Raw genomic sequence first — 15,335 nt, forward strand, 5'->3', positions numbered from 1 at the left:
TGGAGGTAAAACAAATGCTTTACTGTGGCTTCTTCAATGTAAAAAGTTCAGTTTAACTGAACAAATATTTATTAAACACTTACTGAATAGAAGGCACTAGATGGAATGCTGGGCCTGGAATCAAGAAAACCTGAGTTCGAATGTGGCCTTAGGCACTTAAGAGCTATATGACACTGGACAAATCATTTAAGCCCTCTTTGCCTCAGTTTCCTCTTCTTTAAAATGGGAACAGTAATAACACCTACCTCCCAGAACTGTTGTGAGGATTAAATGAAATAATAATTATAAATCACTTAGCACAGTGCCTGGCATGTAGTAAGCACTATAAAAATGTTAGCTATTATTATGAGTCAAAAATGAAAAATAGTCCCCACCATCAAAGAGATTACATTCTACTGGAGAAACTTGTTCAATAAACTTAAGGTAAAAGTCCTAAAAAATACAGGAACAAAAAGCAAAACTTCAACTAGGGTTAAGCTTTATTATTATCGTAGGCTAGGGATCGCAGTGTTATTCTATTCTATAGATTTCTTTGAAATCTATAAAAGTTTTATAGATTATTATTATAGAAATATGTAACATTTTTATTTGGGGGGTCCTGGACCAAAATTTGAGGAAATATACAGATGAGGAAACTGAGGTCGATAATGACTTGTCCAGGGTCAAACAGCTAGTGTGAACTCAGACCTTCCTAACTCTAGGTGAAGCAGCCTATCTACTATGCCACCTCCTTTTGTTGTTGTTAGGTCATTTTTCAGTTGTGTCTTATTCTCTGTGACCCCACTTGGGGTTTTCTTGGCAAAGATACTGGAATGTTTTGCCATTTCCTTCACCAGCTCATTTTACAGATGAATAAACTGAGGGAAACAAGTTTAGGTGATTTTCTCAGGGTCACACAGCTCGTAAGTGTCTGAGGCCAGGTCTGAATTCAGGAAGATGAATCTTTCTTACTCCAGGCCTGGCATCTTACCCACCATGCCACCTAGCTGCCCTTACTATGCCACTTAACAGTTTGTAACACAGATATGTGGTAGAGAGTGGTGGGGAGGGGGTTCTGATTAGGATCCTTAAGGCACATACAAAAGTTAAATAAAATGTAAAATAATTCAAATTTCTGAATATAGTACACAGCAAACAGAAATGTTTCAATCAGATGTGCTAGTTGAGTTTTCTATTCCAGAAAACTATAAACATTCCATTTATTTCTAGCCTGAATCACAGAAGGCTACATGTCAGGCTTCTGCTTGTAATACAGTGGCAAAAATGCCTGAAAGCAAACCACCTGTTTCAGCAGAGATGATGTCTTTGTTTATTATATTAGGTTTCAAACTTAAACTGAAAGGGCAAAGGGGAAAAGGGATGAAATCTTTTTTGATAAGGGCATTGATCTAGCAGAGAGAGGTCAGTGTTGCCACTAGGTTGTTTAAATAGAAAATAACCATTCTCATGAAGTGGGGGCAAACCTTCTTAGCAAAAATTAATTTAATGCAGTATTTATTTCTGTGTGTGAGAGTATGTGTGTGTCTTTAGTGTAAATGTGACCAGTGGGTATAGCTGTAGAGCATAACATTGGCTGCAGGTACCAAGTTACACTTTCTACTCCATCTTCCCCACTAGATAGGGACAGAACTGAATGTTCTGAGACCTTTCCAGTCTCTTCCCTAGGGAGCTGTTTAGGGTGTGAACTTTTCTCTAATCAGGTCCTGTCCTTTCTGTTCTCCTTTCTCTGGGGAGATTTAATCAGCCACATGCTGTTACAAGAATTAGCTTACTTTGTAGCCTGGGGGCAATATAGGCCCTCTCATTCAGGTGGTCCCCTCCTCAGTGGTTTTATATGGAGTTTATGTCAAACCAAATGTTAGTAGTATGATCATGATAGCTCAGAGCCTCAAGTTAGGAAAATTCCTAACATTCAGGCAGAAATTTGATTCTGCTCTAAATTTAATTTATATCCACCTCTAACTAACCCCTGGAGCAGCTGGGTGGTACAATGGATACAGTGCCGGGCCTGGAATCAAGAAGACTCATCTTCCTGAGTTCAAATCTAGCCTCAGACACACACTAGCAGTATGACCCGGGGCAAGTCACTTAACCGTGTTTGTCTCATTTTCCTCATCTGTAAAATGAGCTGGAGAGGGAAATGCCAAACTACTCCAGTATCTCTGCCAAGAAAATCCCAAATAAGATCACGAAGAGGATGGGGCTGAAAAACAACTAAACAGCAATAAAAACTAACCCCTGGCCTCTTTTTGCTCAAGGCAAAAATCAGGATACAGGAAGTAGTTAGGTAAGAGAAATAAAAGAGTATATTGTATTACAGCATCTGTTATTGAATAGGCACATTTGAATGGAATTTCTGGAAAGAGCAAATCCTTATCTGGAACATTCCTTGGTACTTAAAAAGTTATGTACAGCCCTTGTCTCACACCACCCTCTGAGATGGCCCAATAGCCATCCTGGAATTTTCTCTTTTCTGCCAAAGCTCAGCTTCTGTTATTTCTTTTGACTGGGAACAGTCTATACTGCTCTGCTTGAATCCCACTCTCATCAGAATTGGTTCAAAGAGGGAAGAATGTATATACACACCCAGCTGTTTACAGAAATCTATCTTAATGAATAGGGAAATAGGAGGAGAAAGGGATAAGAGAAAGGGGCATATAATAAAGGGAGGGAGAATTAAGGGAGGCAGTGGCTGAATCAAAATAAACTTTTTTGGGGGGGACAGTATAAAAAGAGAGAAAAGGATAAACAGAAGAAAATGAGATGAAGAGAAATATACAACTAGTATTTTCTGACAGCGAATGTGAATGGAATGAGCCCACCCATAAAACAGAAGTGAGTAGCGGAATCCAACAAAGTTCTTTATAAGAGACACACTTGAAACAGAAAGACATACACAGAGTTAATATAAAGGCCTGGAGCAGAATCTAATATGCTTCAGTTGAAGTAAACAAAAAAAAAGGCAGGTGTAACTATCAGACAAAACAGGAGTAAAAATAGACCTAATTAAAAGAAATAATCAGGGAAAATAAACAAAAAATTTTTAAAAGGGCGCAGCTAGGTGGTGAAGTGAGTAGAGCACCAGCCCTGGAGTCAGGAGGACCTGAGTTCAAATCCAGCCTCAGACACTTGACACACTTACTAGCTGTGTGACCTTGGGCAAGTCACTTAACCCCAATTGCCCTGCCTTCCCCCTTGCAAAAAGAAAAAAAAAGAAAAGAAAAAGAAATAATCAGGGAAATGATATTTTGTTAAAAGGTACCACAGACAATAAAATAATAAGAAAAAATTAGAGAGTAATTTTCTCTGATAAAGGTCTCATTTCTCAAATATATACTGAGTATAGAACTGAGTCAAATTTATAAAAAAAAAAAAAGAGCCATTCCCCAATTGATAAATTGTTAGAAGGATATAAACAGGCAGAGTTCATAAGAAGAAATTAAAGCTCTCTATAGCCACACGAAAAAAAATGCTCTAAGTCATTATTGATTAGAGAAATATACATTTAAACAACTCTGAAGTACTACTTCACACCTATCAGAAATGACAACTGCTGGAGGGGATGTGGGAAGATAGGTATACTAATGAAGTGTGGGTGGAGTAGTGAACTGTCTGACCATTCTGGAGAACAATTTGGAACTGTGCTCAAACAGTCCAGTTGAATGTGTGGCTTAGCACAATTTATGTCAACCTAGAAATGAAGATTCATTCTAAAAAATAACTCACCTAAGCTAAGCTGTTATTATTGTTTCTGTAAATAAAGTCTCTACTAAAAAAAAAAAAACCAAAACCTGTGCATACCCCTTGACTCAGCAATACCCCTACTACTAGGTCTGTATCTTAAAGAGATTAAAAAAAAGGGGGGGGGGGGAAGACCTATATGTACAAAAATATTTATAGCAGCTTTTTTGTGGTGGCAAAGAATTGGAAATCAATTGGCTTATCACTCGGCAAATGGCTGAAAAAGTTGTGGCACATGATTTTATGTAATACTACTATGCTATAAGAAACAACTGATGGAGGGATGGCTTCAGAAAAACAGGGAAAGAATTATATGAACTGATGCAAAGTGAACTGAGAAGAATCAATATTGTAATGATGATCAACTGTGAAAGACTCATGATCAATACTTTGATCAATACAATGATCAACTCCAAAGGACTCAAGAGGAAAAAATACTATGCACCTCCAGGGAGAGAACTGATGAACTCTGCGTGCACATTAAAGTACAATTTATTTTATGTCTTCATTTCTCTTTTTTAAATATGACTAATATATAAGTATGCTTTACATGATTTCATATATATAATTGACATATTGCTTGCCTTCTCAGCAGGTGGGAAAGGGGGGAGGGAGAGAATTTAAAACTCAAAATTTTAAAAGAACGTTTAAAATAATTTTTTTTTTCAGAAACAAATCTGACATTTCATTTAGGATTTTTTAAGACTCTGAGTCAGTTTAACCCAAAAGATCATATATATTTATGAGTATCCCATGAATGTTAGCCCTAGGTGTCTATCCCATGTTCTATAAGCAACAGTTTATCTGATTGCCAAACACCTTGAATGATCTCACCATGTAAAGCAGCACAGGAAGAAACTATGTCTTTTACTTGCAATTCTGATAGGTCTTTTTCATTTTGTTTCTTTTTTTTCCAACCTAAGTGACTTGGCAATACATACATGAAACTCAATTTACATCTACAAGAAAATCAAAGCTGTATTTAAAGTCAGAAACCAGGCATCTCATCAGTGGCTCATCATTTAGGGCTTTGTTTCCCTTGGTTGTTTTGCCAACACATCCAAATGGGTAAACCATTCAAATGAAAGCAGCTTGAGCTGTCCTGTTCCTGAGCTTTAGAAAATTACTTCTCTGGGAAATCCACATCAAGTAAATGACTTTTATCTCATATCTGACAAGTTTTAGACAGTTTCTCCAATGTGTAATATGCTTCAGTTTTGTCCAAAATAGAAGTATATCCAAAATAGCCAATACTCCGGTTCTAGAAAGCATATAGTATTTACTTTGCAGATCATCTCTCTAGGAAGCATTTTATTGTACATTCTGCCTAAATAAGCCCAAATCTAAAGCACAATGAAAGCTGGAAAGAACCTTGGAGGCCACTTAACACAAAAAATGGAGGCTCGGAGAAATGAGCAGAATCATCTCCCATTAGATTGTGAGCTCCTTGAAGGAAAGGGTGGTCTTTTGCCTTTTTTTGTATCCCCAGTGTTTAGCACAGTTTCTGGCACAGAGTAGGTTCTCAATAATTATTTATTGACTGACCGCCCTTGGTTACATGGCTAGTGAATACCAGAGGCAGGATTTTAACCTAAGTCTTCCCAACATCAAGATCAAATTCTATCCAGTTATGCCAAGTTATCTTGGCTATGGGCTTTATTCAAGGAAAAGTTGTGACTAATCCTTTTATCTTACTTTTAATGATATCCTTCATCATAAAAAGCATGTTTAAGATTATCTTTGTCTGTTATAAACTAAAAATAAAAAATCTAATTAAAAAAAGATTATCTTTGTCCACAGTCTAATACTAGGACATAGCAAAGAACAACTCAGACATGATTTCTGTTTGCAAAGCATTAAGAAAAATAAATTTCCTTATGTGAAAAATAATATTCAGGGTAAAATGAGGTTTAATAACATAACATACTCTTATGATTTGATCAATGTTATTTGCCCATCATTCTAAATTGCCCCAATGCCCCAACTCCAATTTCAAATGGAATCTACTGCAACATGGATCTCTACTATGAAGTAAAAAAATCGTAAAATAACTGAGCATTTTCTTCATAAACTAAAACCTTATGTTTAAAAATAAACACGGAACTCCTCCTATGTAATGAATGCATACTGAAACACCTCTGATATGCCTGAGTGATGGAATGTTTGCATTTTTATGGGTTCTGAAAAGAAACATTTCTATTCATGCAGAAAGCCCTAGACTTCAGTCTGGAAAGCTGAGATTCCAGCCTTGCCTCTAACATTTGCTATCTCAATGACTGGTCAACCTGGTTACTCAAACTGATTCTCAGTTTTCTCATTTTAAAAGGATTGTTGTTATTTGTCCTTAATTTTATTTTTCAAAGAAGATCAATGACATCATGGGGTGATGTCTTGACTCATGTGTGAATTGGATTTGAAGAAGATAGTCATACTTTTACTATCTGTCTCAAGGGATTATTGTTGGGGAAAATGCTTTGTGAGCTGTAAAGTGCTACATAAATGAGAGTTGTTATTAATTTTATTCATTCACCATCAGCAGAAATCATCTGGGTGAAAGCATTGTAGAAAGCAATTTGCGGGGACAAAGACATGAAAGAAGTAAGGAAGCACGATCACTGCCCTTGAAAGAAATTGCAATCTAGGCAGAGATAAAACATTCACCTGAGAACAATTAGAAAAGCACATAGGATCCTAGGGTTCTACAACACAGTTGAATACATAAGTGTTTAGAGAGTTTGCCATGATTGTAATAATATTCATTGTTCAGTCACTCGCAGATACTTACCCTGTTGTATACGGAATATTTATGCCACCCAGGTTAATACTTTCACATCCAACAATGAAGAGTGTTGAAAAACACAGTAAAGACACACCACTGCAGATCATTGCTAGTTTTGCAGATTCTCTGGCACCAAGTTTCAACTTTTTTATAATGTAACCTCCTAAGACAATACCAACACCAGCACTGGGCACGATAATCACACCTAGGGAAAAGAAAGGAAGCAGAAGATTAACTCAAAATGAATGAATACTTACATTGGCCTTTTCAATTAATTATATTTTTATGATTTTTTTGTAATATGGCAAATAATCAACAGAATATTCATAATCAACAAACTCATGGGTATATAATAGAATCCTGATTCATTTAATCAACAAACACTAAGTGCCTACTGTGTGCACTGGTATTAAATTCTAGAAAAAAATTAGATAGGATATTTTCCTGCTATCAGAAACCTGAATCTGCATGCTTTAATAAGAGAGTCCTGTTAAATTAGTATCATTCATCACTGAGCCCAGAGGGAGGCTTTTGGGATGGGCTGTGCGAGGGTCTTCTGCCTCTCCTTGAAAGTATACTGTACTTCAAGGCTGAACCTGAAGATAAACCTGTAATAAAATCATTTGATTTAAATACCAAGAGTCCAGGAATAGTATCAAATAACTAAAAAAACAAAAAACAACCTTCTCATAGAAGAACACTGGCAGGACTACTAATTCTATAACCTTTATGTTGATGAGGGAGGAGAAATCATAAGAACAAAGTAGTCTTGGGTTTTCTTTAGCTACAGATTAGCTTTCAGTAAATAATGGACAAGATCAGAAGCAAAATACATTAGAAAATTCATTAAGATCCTGTTTACATTTCTATTATAAAGCTAATAATTCATTTACTTGAATTAAAGTATTCAGTCTTCATTACAGTCATTAGCATGTGTGCAAACAGCATTATTTGATTGACCAAAACCATGCAGCTGGAGAGGTTCTCTGTCAGAGGCATCCTGTCCCAGTGCCTCCCACAATTTAATCCCTTACATCCCGAAGTAGGATCTGAAGTCATCAGTTATTTCTCCTTCAAATGAAATCGAATACAGCAATGCGCTAACTCTCTGAAGGCTTTGCCTTTTCCCTCAAACTGTAAGATTAGATAAAGGCTTTTATTCTCGCCCTGGATTCATTCATTCAATAAGCTTTTATCAAAAGTATACTGTATGCAAAGTATTGTAACAGTTTAAAAAAGATCCAGTCCCTTTCCCCAGGGTTCCTGATCTGCTTTCTAGGACTCCTAGGCATTAACCTCCAGCTGCTGAACATGCAGGGAATATTTTTTAAAGGAGAGGTGTGGTTAGAGATGTGGTTAAGGAGCATGAGACTGCTAGTGAGGAAGTGTGGGTTCTCTTCCCGTCTCTGTCCCTAATACCTTTGCTGAGCTAACTTCATTTTCTGCACTGTGGAACCCTCCTGAGGTCTGGGAGAATCTCTGAAGCCCCCTGAGAAAAAGGGAGGATATTAATCCTTCTGTAGGAGTGGTGCCATGAGACATAGTGCCTTTAAGTGTTTAGAGATCTTCGGGATGAAAATTTTTCAAAACTTGTAGGATGTGGTGTCAGTAGCATTACACACAAAGCCTGCAGCTCTCTCATTTCATGATAGTATGATTTTTTTTTTTTAACTAAGAGTAATGTTCCCATTAATCCTGGTCAATCAAGAGGGTCTTTCTCGACATTCATTACTTCTTCTTGTATACTTTAAATCTAAAATTCCCCTACCTTTATTTGAAAATGAACATGTTCCATAGAAGAGATCACAGATGTATAAGAAATATCATTTGGAGTCATTATGCTATTTAGTCCCAGCTTTATTCATTCCTCTCCCTTCAAAGAAATGTCTACTGGGGGAAAAAAGATTATAATGATAATGTACACCTGGAATAAAATTGGGATACAATGGAGCTAACCCAGTGGGAGCAGTCAATGTTGGCATAGCAATGAAGTGTTCCAGCTGTTTTGTATTTCCCTTTGGAATTAGTCAAGAAAAATGACTAAATTGTTCCTACCTACTCAGCAAGCCCGCCACTGGGCATATATTCCAAAGAAGTCAAAGATAAATGATGGTGATAGTTTCAAAAAGAAAAAAAACCTGGAAATATTTTTATGAATTGATACAAAGTGAAAAAAGCAGAATGTGAAGAACAATTTATATAATAACAATATTATAAAGAAATCAACTTTGAAAGACTTAGGAATTCTGACCAACACAGCAACCAACCACAATAGCAAAGGACTCGTGATAAAACATGCTATCTCCACATAGAAAGCTGATGGACTCAAAGCACAGATTGAAGCATTTTCTTTTCTTCCCTTTTCAGTGTAGGACATAAGGGGAGACAAACACAGAGGCTCAATATATAGCAAAATATTCATAGTGGCACCTCGTGGTAGCGAAGAATGGGAAACAAAGTGAGTGCCCCTTGATCAATAAATGACTTTTAAATTGTGGTATATGAAGGTAACCAGATAGTACTGTATAATAATAAAATATGAGAAAAATTCAGGGAAATGTGACAAGATCTAAAGATACTATTTGTTGCTGAGCAAAATAATCAGAACTAAGAAAATAACATATAATGATGTTGATAATGTAAAGGAAAAGACTGTCTACAGAAATCAAGCTCTATAATGGAATGGAAAACACAGACAAGATCCTAAAGCAGATATGATTAAACACATTTCTCACATCTCACAATGGGGAGGTAGAGGAGCACTACAACAACATATTATTTGGATTGTAGCATTCAGTAAATGTAAAGGATTTTTCTGCTTGATTATTTTCTTTGTCATAAGAGATGGTTCAATCTGGTTAGTGGTTGAAAGACAAATGGTTTCAATAATTTTTTTTTTTACAGAGGGAGACACCATGCAAATAATTAGGTGTGTACCAAATACATACAAAATACATTTGTTGATGTTGTTTGGTCATTCCAGTCATGGCCAACTCTTCATGACGCCATTTGGGGTTTTCTTGGTAAAGATACTGGAGTGACTTGCCATTTCTTTCTCCAGCTCATTTTGTAGATGAGGAAAGCAAGGCAAACAGGGTTAAGTGACTTGCCCAAGGTCACACAGCTAGTAAGTGTCTGAGGCCACATTAGAACTCAGGAAAGTGAGTCTTCCTGACTCCAAGCCCAGCACCTAACACAGTGCCTAGCATACATGAGGTGCTTAATAAATGATTATTGATTCAATGAATGAATATAAGTTCTTTGAGAACAGGAAATAGTTCACTTTTGTGTCATCAGCACCTAGCACATTGTAGGCACTTAATACATGTTTGTTGATTGATCATGGACCATAACCATACATTCACTCATTCAACAAGCACTTATATTTATGTCCTACTATGTGCCAGGCATTATGTTAAATGCAAAGATGAAAAAGGAAACAGTCCCTATTTTCAAAGGGCCCCCACCCTCCTTGGGGGAAATGCTGGGTACAGAGATGAGTAAACACAAAATGTTTACAATTTTAAGTGCAAAGTCATCTCCTCAGGGGCACTGATTGGGGGTGGCCTGTTGTCTTATAACAGAATTTGCAAAGACACAAATATAAAAGAAACCCAACAGACAGAGATACAACAAGGAGATGCATGAAGCACCTACTATGTGTCAGGCATTGACTGGCAAAAGCCCCTACCTCTAGGAGCTCACCTCCTAACGGGGAGACAACAGCCAGGTCCATAGCAGACAGCTACAAGCCTGGTAGAAGATCATCCCAGAGGGAAGGTGCTGGGGAGGTGGGGGTGGGGGAGGCACTGGGAAAGACCTCCTTTGGGAGGTGGGATCTGAGGTGAATCTGGAAGGAAACCCAAGAGGGGGGAGGACAAGAAGGTTGTCAGGCAGGAGGGACAGTCAGGGCAAGCTATGGCATGGGAGATGCTGGTATTGAATGGAAGGAAGAACAAGTTGGCCAATGCCACTGGCTTCAAGGACACACCAACATGCTTGAGTATATTCCCCCTATGTGGGAAACTTGTCTCTCCCAGGTTCCCTAAGGGAGCATTTGCGGATGAATTCCACAGAGGGGAGTCTGACCAGAGCACTGAAGGGAGCGGGTCGTTTTAGATCCCAGCTCTGGCCTCCTCCCCCAGGCAGGTGGCCATGTCCCTCTGACCCAAACATATGGTAGCACTCAGGCAGGTAATCTACAGGGGATCCCAAGACCGGCAAACAGATCTCCTCCTCCCTTGGTCTTTCAGCCCATATCTGTGCACTCGGGTTAATTAAAATCAACATTCTTCCAATTTCGCCCCTTATAAAATGTCTGAGAAACCCTGATGCGGCATGAAGCATGACCCAGCTCAGCCACTGGCCCAAGAATAGCAGACACCCTTGATGGCCCTTTCCCCTCAGCAGCTTCCTCTGGTCTGGGCCAGAACCCTGCCTGTGCCCCCTCAGGCAGGATCAGGCTCCATTCTGATGCCATCCAGAGCCCAGAGCTGGGCTGTCGGGGAGTCCGATGGACTTGGGGTGGGGACATCGAACTTTCTCTCGCTGCTGGAGCAGCACCATGGTTCATTTGATGGCCAAACCTCCAAAGCAGAAAGACCAGATAGATAGTAAGGGCAGGCAAGCTTTCAGGCTTGGTGCACTTGACACATTATCTCCAAACAGGAACATCTGGAAGATATGTCCATGTAGGCAGAATCCGTGTTCCAGCGAGACTCGGTGTTGGACATCCACCATGACAGTGAAGAACACCTTAGTAACAATAATTCCCTTCCTGTTGTAGCCTTCCTTTGATATAGATATAGATAGATAGATAGATAGATAGATAGATAGATAGATAGATAGATAGATGGATAGAAGGAAGGAAGGAAGGATGGATGGATGGATGGATAGATGTTCAGATAGATAGATGTTCAGATAGATGGATAGATAGATGGATAGATAGATGACAGATGGGTAAATGATGGATAGATAGATGATACAGGGATGAATGGATAGACAGGTAGATTCGACAGATAGATGGACAGACAGACAGACAGATGGATAGAACCTTTATTAATCACTATGTGCCAGGCACAGTGCAAAGTGCTAGGAATACAGAATGATAGTCACTGCCTTCCAGGAGCTCACATTCTAGTGAGGGAGACATAAAGCCAGGGGAGAGGCAAGGTAGAGAACTGGTCTAAAGAGAACGGGCTGGATGCTGGGGTGCTTCCTCTTGTGGTCTAGATGCCAATGGGAGGATGACCCAGCCATTGTCTAATGACATTTTCTTTGTAGTTGCATATATGGAGGAATCCGGTCTGATCATTAACAAATGCATGAGAACCGACGCTGGAGAAGGCTTTCCAGGCTGTATTTTGCTCCGGTGGGCAGTTGAGTTTTTACCAATAACAAGCTATAAACTCTACAGAATCTTCTATCTTCACCATTGTTGGTCAATTGAATGATGGTGTAGCTGTGGTCCGCTGCAGAAATGATTCACACAATTGACCTGAAAATCGATCCCTTGGCTCTTCCAAAACTGGGTCATTCTCATCCCATATTTCTTGTGCACAATCCTGGCCTGGTCCAACTGCTTGGCCCCCTTCCTCTCACGAAGAGCTTCTTCCTCAGGGAGCACATCAGTGACTTATGAAAGAAGCCTTTCCCAATCCCCCTTAATTCCCCTGGGATGATTGCCAATTTGTCCTATAAAAATCTTGTTTGTATGTAAGTATGTAGTAGTTTGCATGTAGCATCTTCTTTGGGGCAGCTAGCTGGTGCTGAGGAGGAGTAAGGAAGACCAATAAAACATTTTTTAAACGAAGTGTTCATGATACATAAATAAGAGGTCACTGTAGTCCAAAAGTCTTTGGCCTGTCTTATTCCTTATTATTGCTCTGTATTTTTCAGCAAATTTCTCCCCATCCTTACCTATTACCCAACTTTGCATTGAAGTCACCTAGTACCAAAGCATCTGTGCATTTAGAGGATCTTACTCAATTCTTCACAGAATTTCTCTATCTCTTCATCCTTTGAAACAACTGTTGGTATATAAGCTGCAATTATTTTTGCAATGGTCTTTTTGCAAATAATTATAGTGAGTACTCAAAAATGAGATGACCAAATGTCTTAGGAAATTATGTTTCTTTTTCTTTGGGGATACAGAATAGAACCAATTATCAATTTCTTTATTTGCCTCTCCAAGAAGAATTTGTGAGCTGCCCTTCATCAAAATATAACTTCCTTCTTCTGGTTTTGTTTAGAACAAGAATGTTATGTCTGATACAATTCAGTTCCTCCAATAGTATGTGTATTCATTGGTCACTGGACAAAGATCTCACATTTAGCATGCCAACAATTAAGTTAAGGTTACAGATGGCAAAAAAAAAAACAACCCAGTGATTCTTAATACCTTCTACTCCCTTTTCCAACACTACTAATACCATTGTTCAAGCAAAAGGGAGCCTCCCAAGCCTAAGGATAATTTTGTCTTTTTCTTTGTTTCTTGGGTTGCCACAGCCAAAGAATTTATCACCAAGTGCCCTCTTGGTCTACTGGAGATAAGCCTCACTGTACTGGTCCTCAGAAAGGAAGATTTCATCAGTAGGGTATTAATCAAAACCTTTCCATCATGTTGGGACCTAACAGAGGTTGAACTTCACTGGTATAGCCTTCAAAAACTTAAGTGCTACCTCCATGACACAATAAGGCACTGGAATAGAACTTTATGGAGTATTATCTCCACTGTATATATAAGGAAAATGAAACTCAGAAACTGTATTACAAAGGGCAGTGGACTTGGAATTAAAGGATCTAGATATGCTAAGCCTGGCCTTGCCACTTATTAGCAGTAAGACCCTGGAAAATCACTTAACACCTCTGACTCCATAAAAATGGAAGTAACAATACTTGCTAGCAAACATTTAATAAATACTTATTGACTGACTTAATGATTTGCCCCCAGCGATGCAGCTAGCAAGTATTAGAGACAGGATTTGAATCCAGGTCTTTTACCTGGAAATCTTGTGTTTTTTCAAGTGTATACTGAATGAAGCATTTTATGGGAGCACTTTCAAGAGACAAAACTAGTCTGCTTTGTCCTTAGAATGTCCTGTATAAAAGAGCCTCTTTTAGAGTATAACAAATTCTCTGTGTTTCTGTTGATTATATAATGATCTTCCCTTCCCAAGGTCAATAAGGGGTTCAAAGGGGTTCTAATATAAACCATTAAGAAGTATTTTTGGATACCTCTAAATCAATTAATTGAGATACAGATGTAAGAACCAGCTGCAATAACTTGATACATATTTAACTCACATTAGGCCCAAACAATCCAATTCTACAGTAGTAACTTACAAGGTTCTCCTCTGCTATCAGTGAGAAAAAGTTAGGGAGACATAGAGCAGCCGGAGAGAAACTTGAGCCCTTTTACTTGGGGAATCACGTGCCCTTTTAAAGTCTGCTGGTATTACAATCCAAGAAAAAGGTAGATTCCACAAAAGTAATGTATTTCACTTCAGGCTCCTACAAAAATGCAACTAACAAAAAGCCTTGAGGTGCTCTCATAGCAAATGCTGAATGTGATTCAAAAAAAATCAAACTAAATTAATATTTTATCCTTTATGGCTTACAAACCTAAAAGGCTTTTCCACAGTGAAGCAATAAAAACCGAAGGACAGCGCTGATTTTAAAAGATGAAATGCAAAATCAGAGTATTTACTTCCAATTCCCTAGCTCCAAGAAACCAAAGGTGAAACAGCAAAAAATTAGGCCTGCCCCCCGCCCTTACACACCTAGGGCCTCTTTTACAGGCAATTCCAAAGGAAAAGTTTAGCTCATCGTTAGAGCATTAATTTTTCATTGAGCAAAATCAAGAACTCAACTGAGAGCTGATAATCAAGTGATTGTCCTCAGTTCCAGTTCACACAGCTGGGTGTGGCCTACAGGAACTATTGTGTCAGTGCCAAATGTACAGCTGGACCCAGGGCCCCACAGCCAGATCAGCTTTCAGTCAGCACTTTTTCCAATTCTGACCTTTCTGTTGTTGTCCAAATGCTGCAGCACTCAGAGCTTTCCCATGGAGACAGATGATGATCTTAACATTCACTAATAGCCTAGTTACAGAAACCCAGGCAAGCTCCACATCCACAGGGAGTAGGGCAAGGACATTAAAAATCAAATCAATTCTGTGTGAGAAAAATACTGAGCCAAGTTGTCCCCATACCTAGGCTACTCCCTGGCTGAAGATTAGACTACTTAGTAAGCTGTATTAACTCTGATAGGCCACTAGAGTGTACTGAAACAGTAACTACTCAATTAATTCATTAATGTGCTAATTTTGAGTTTATTAACAATCTACATAGGTTGGGCCAGAAGTTCAACTTTGTGCCTCCTAAGAAAGAGGAGGCAAATTGGGAGTTCCAACGAGGCTATAAGGGGAATGTTTAAACTGCTTAAAAGAGCAAATCATTTTCAAGCACTCATTTAAATGCAAACATTGATATGATAAATATCTTTAATTCTCACCCAAACATTAAAGCAGATCCAGTAAGACTTAAATGAAATAAAAATGCATCATTGTCCTTTTCTATTGCACTTTAAGATTCATAAAGTTATAACTTTAGTTATATACACATATATATGTTATAAAGTTATATACATATATATACCTGTGAGGTAGCAAATATTATCACAGTTATCAAACAGATGAGACTCTGATGATGATGAAAACAGCTAGCATTTATATAGCACCACTCCAGTATCCTCACCAAGAAAACCCCAAATGGAGTCAAGAATAGTTAGACAAGATTGAAACAACTGAACACTA

General features: G+C 38.4%; 1 protein-coding gene across 1 annotated transcript in view; it reads right to left on the minus strand.

Moving 5' to 3' along the window:
* The window catches only part of SLCO5A1 (solute carrier organic anion transporter family member 5A1), a 184,791-nt gene that overhangs the window by 27,570 nt on the left and 141,886 nt on the right, over nt 1-15,335 (minus strand). Inside the window, exon 5 of the mRNA XM_036758213.1 lies at nt 6,527-6,725. Within this exon, the coding sequence (XP_036614108.1) occupies nt 6,527-6,725 (199 nt within the window). The remainder of the gene's footprint in view (nt 1-6,526; nt 6,726-15,335) is intronic.

The sequence above is a fragment of the Trichosurus vulpecula genome, chromosome 1, assembly GCF_011100635.1.
Source record: "Trichosurus vulpecula isolate mTriVul1 chromosome 1, mTriVul1.pri, whole genome shotgun sequence".
In the NCBI taxonomy this organism is placed as follows: domain Eukaryota; kingdom Metazoa; phylum Chordata; class Mammalia; order Diprotodontia; family Phalangeridae; genus Trichosurus; species Trichosurus vulpecula.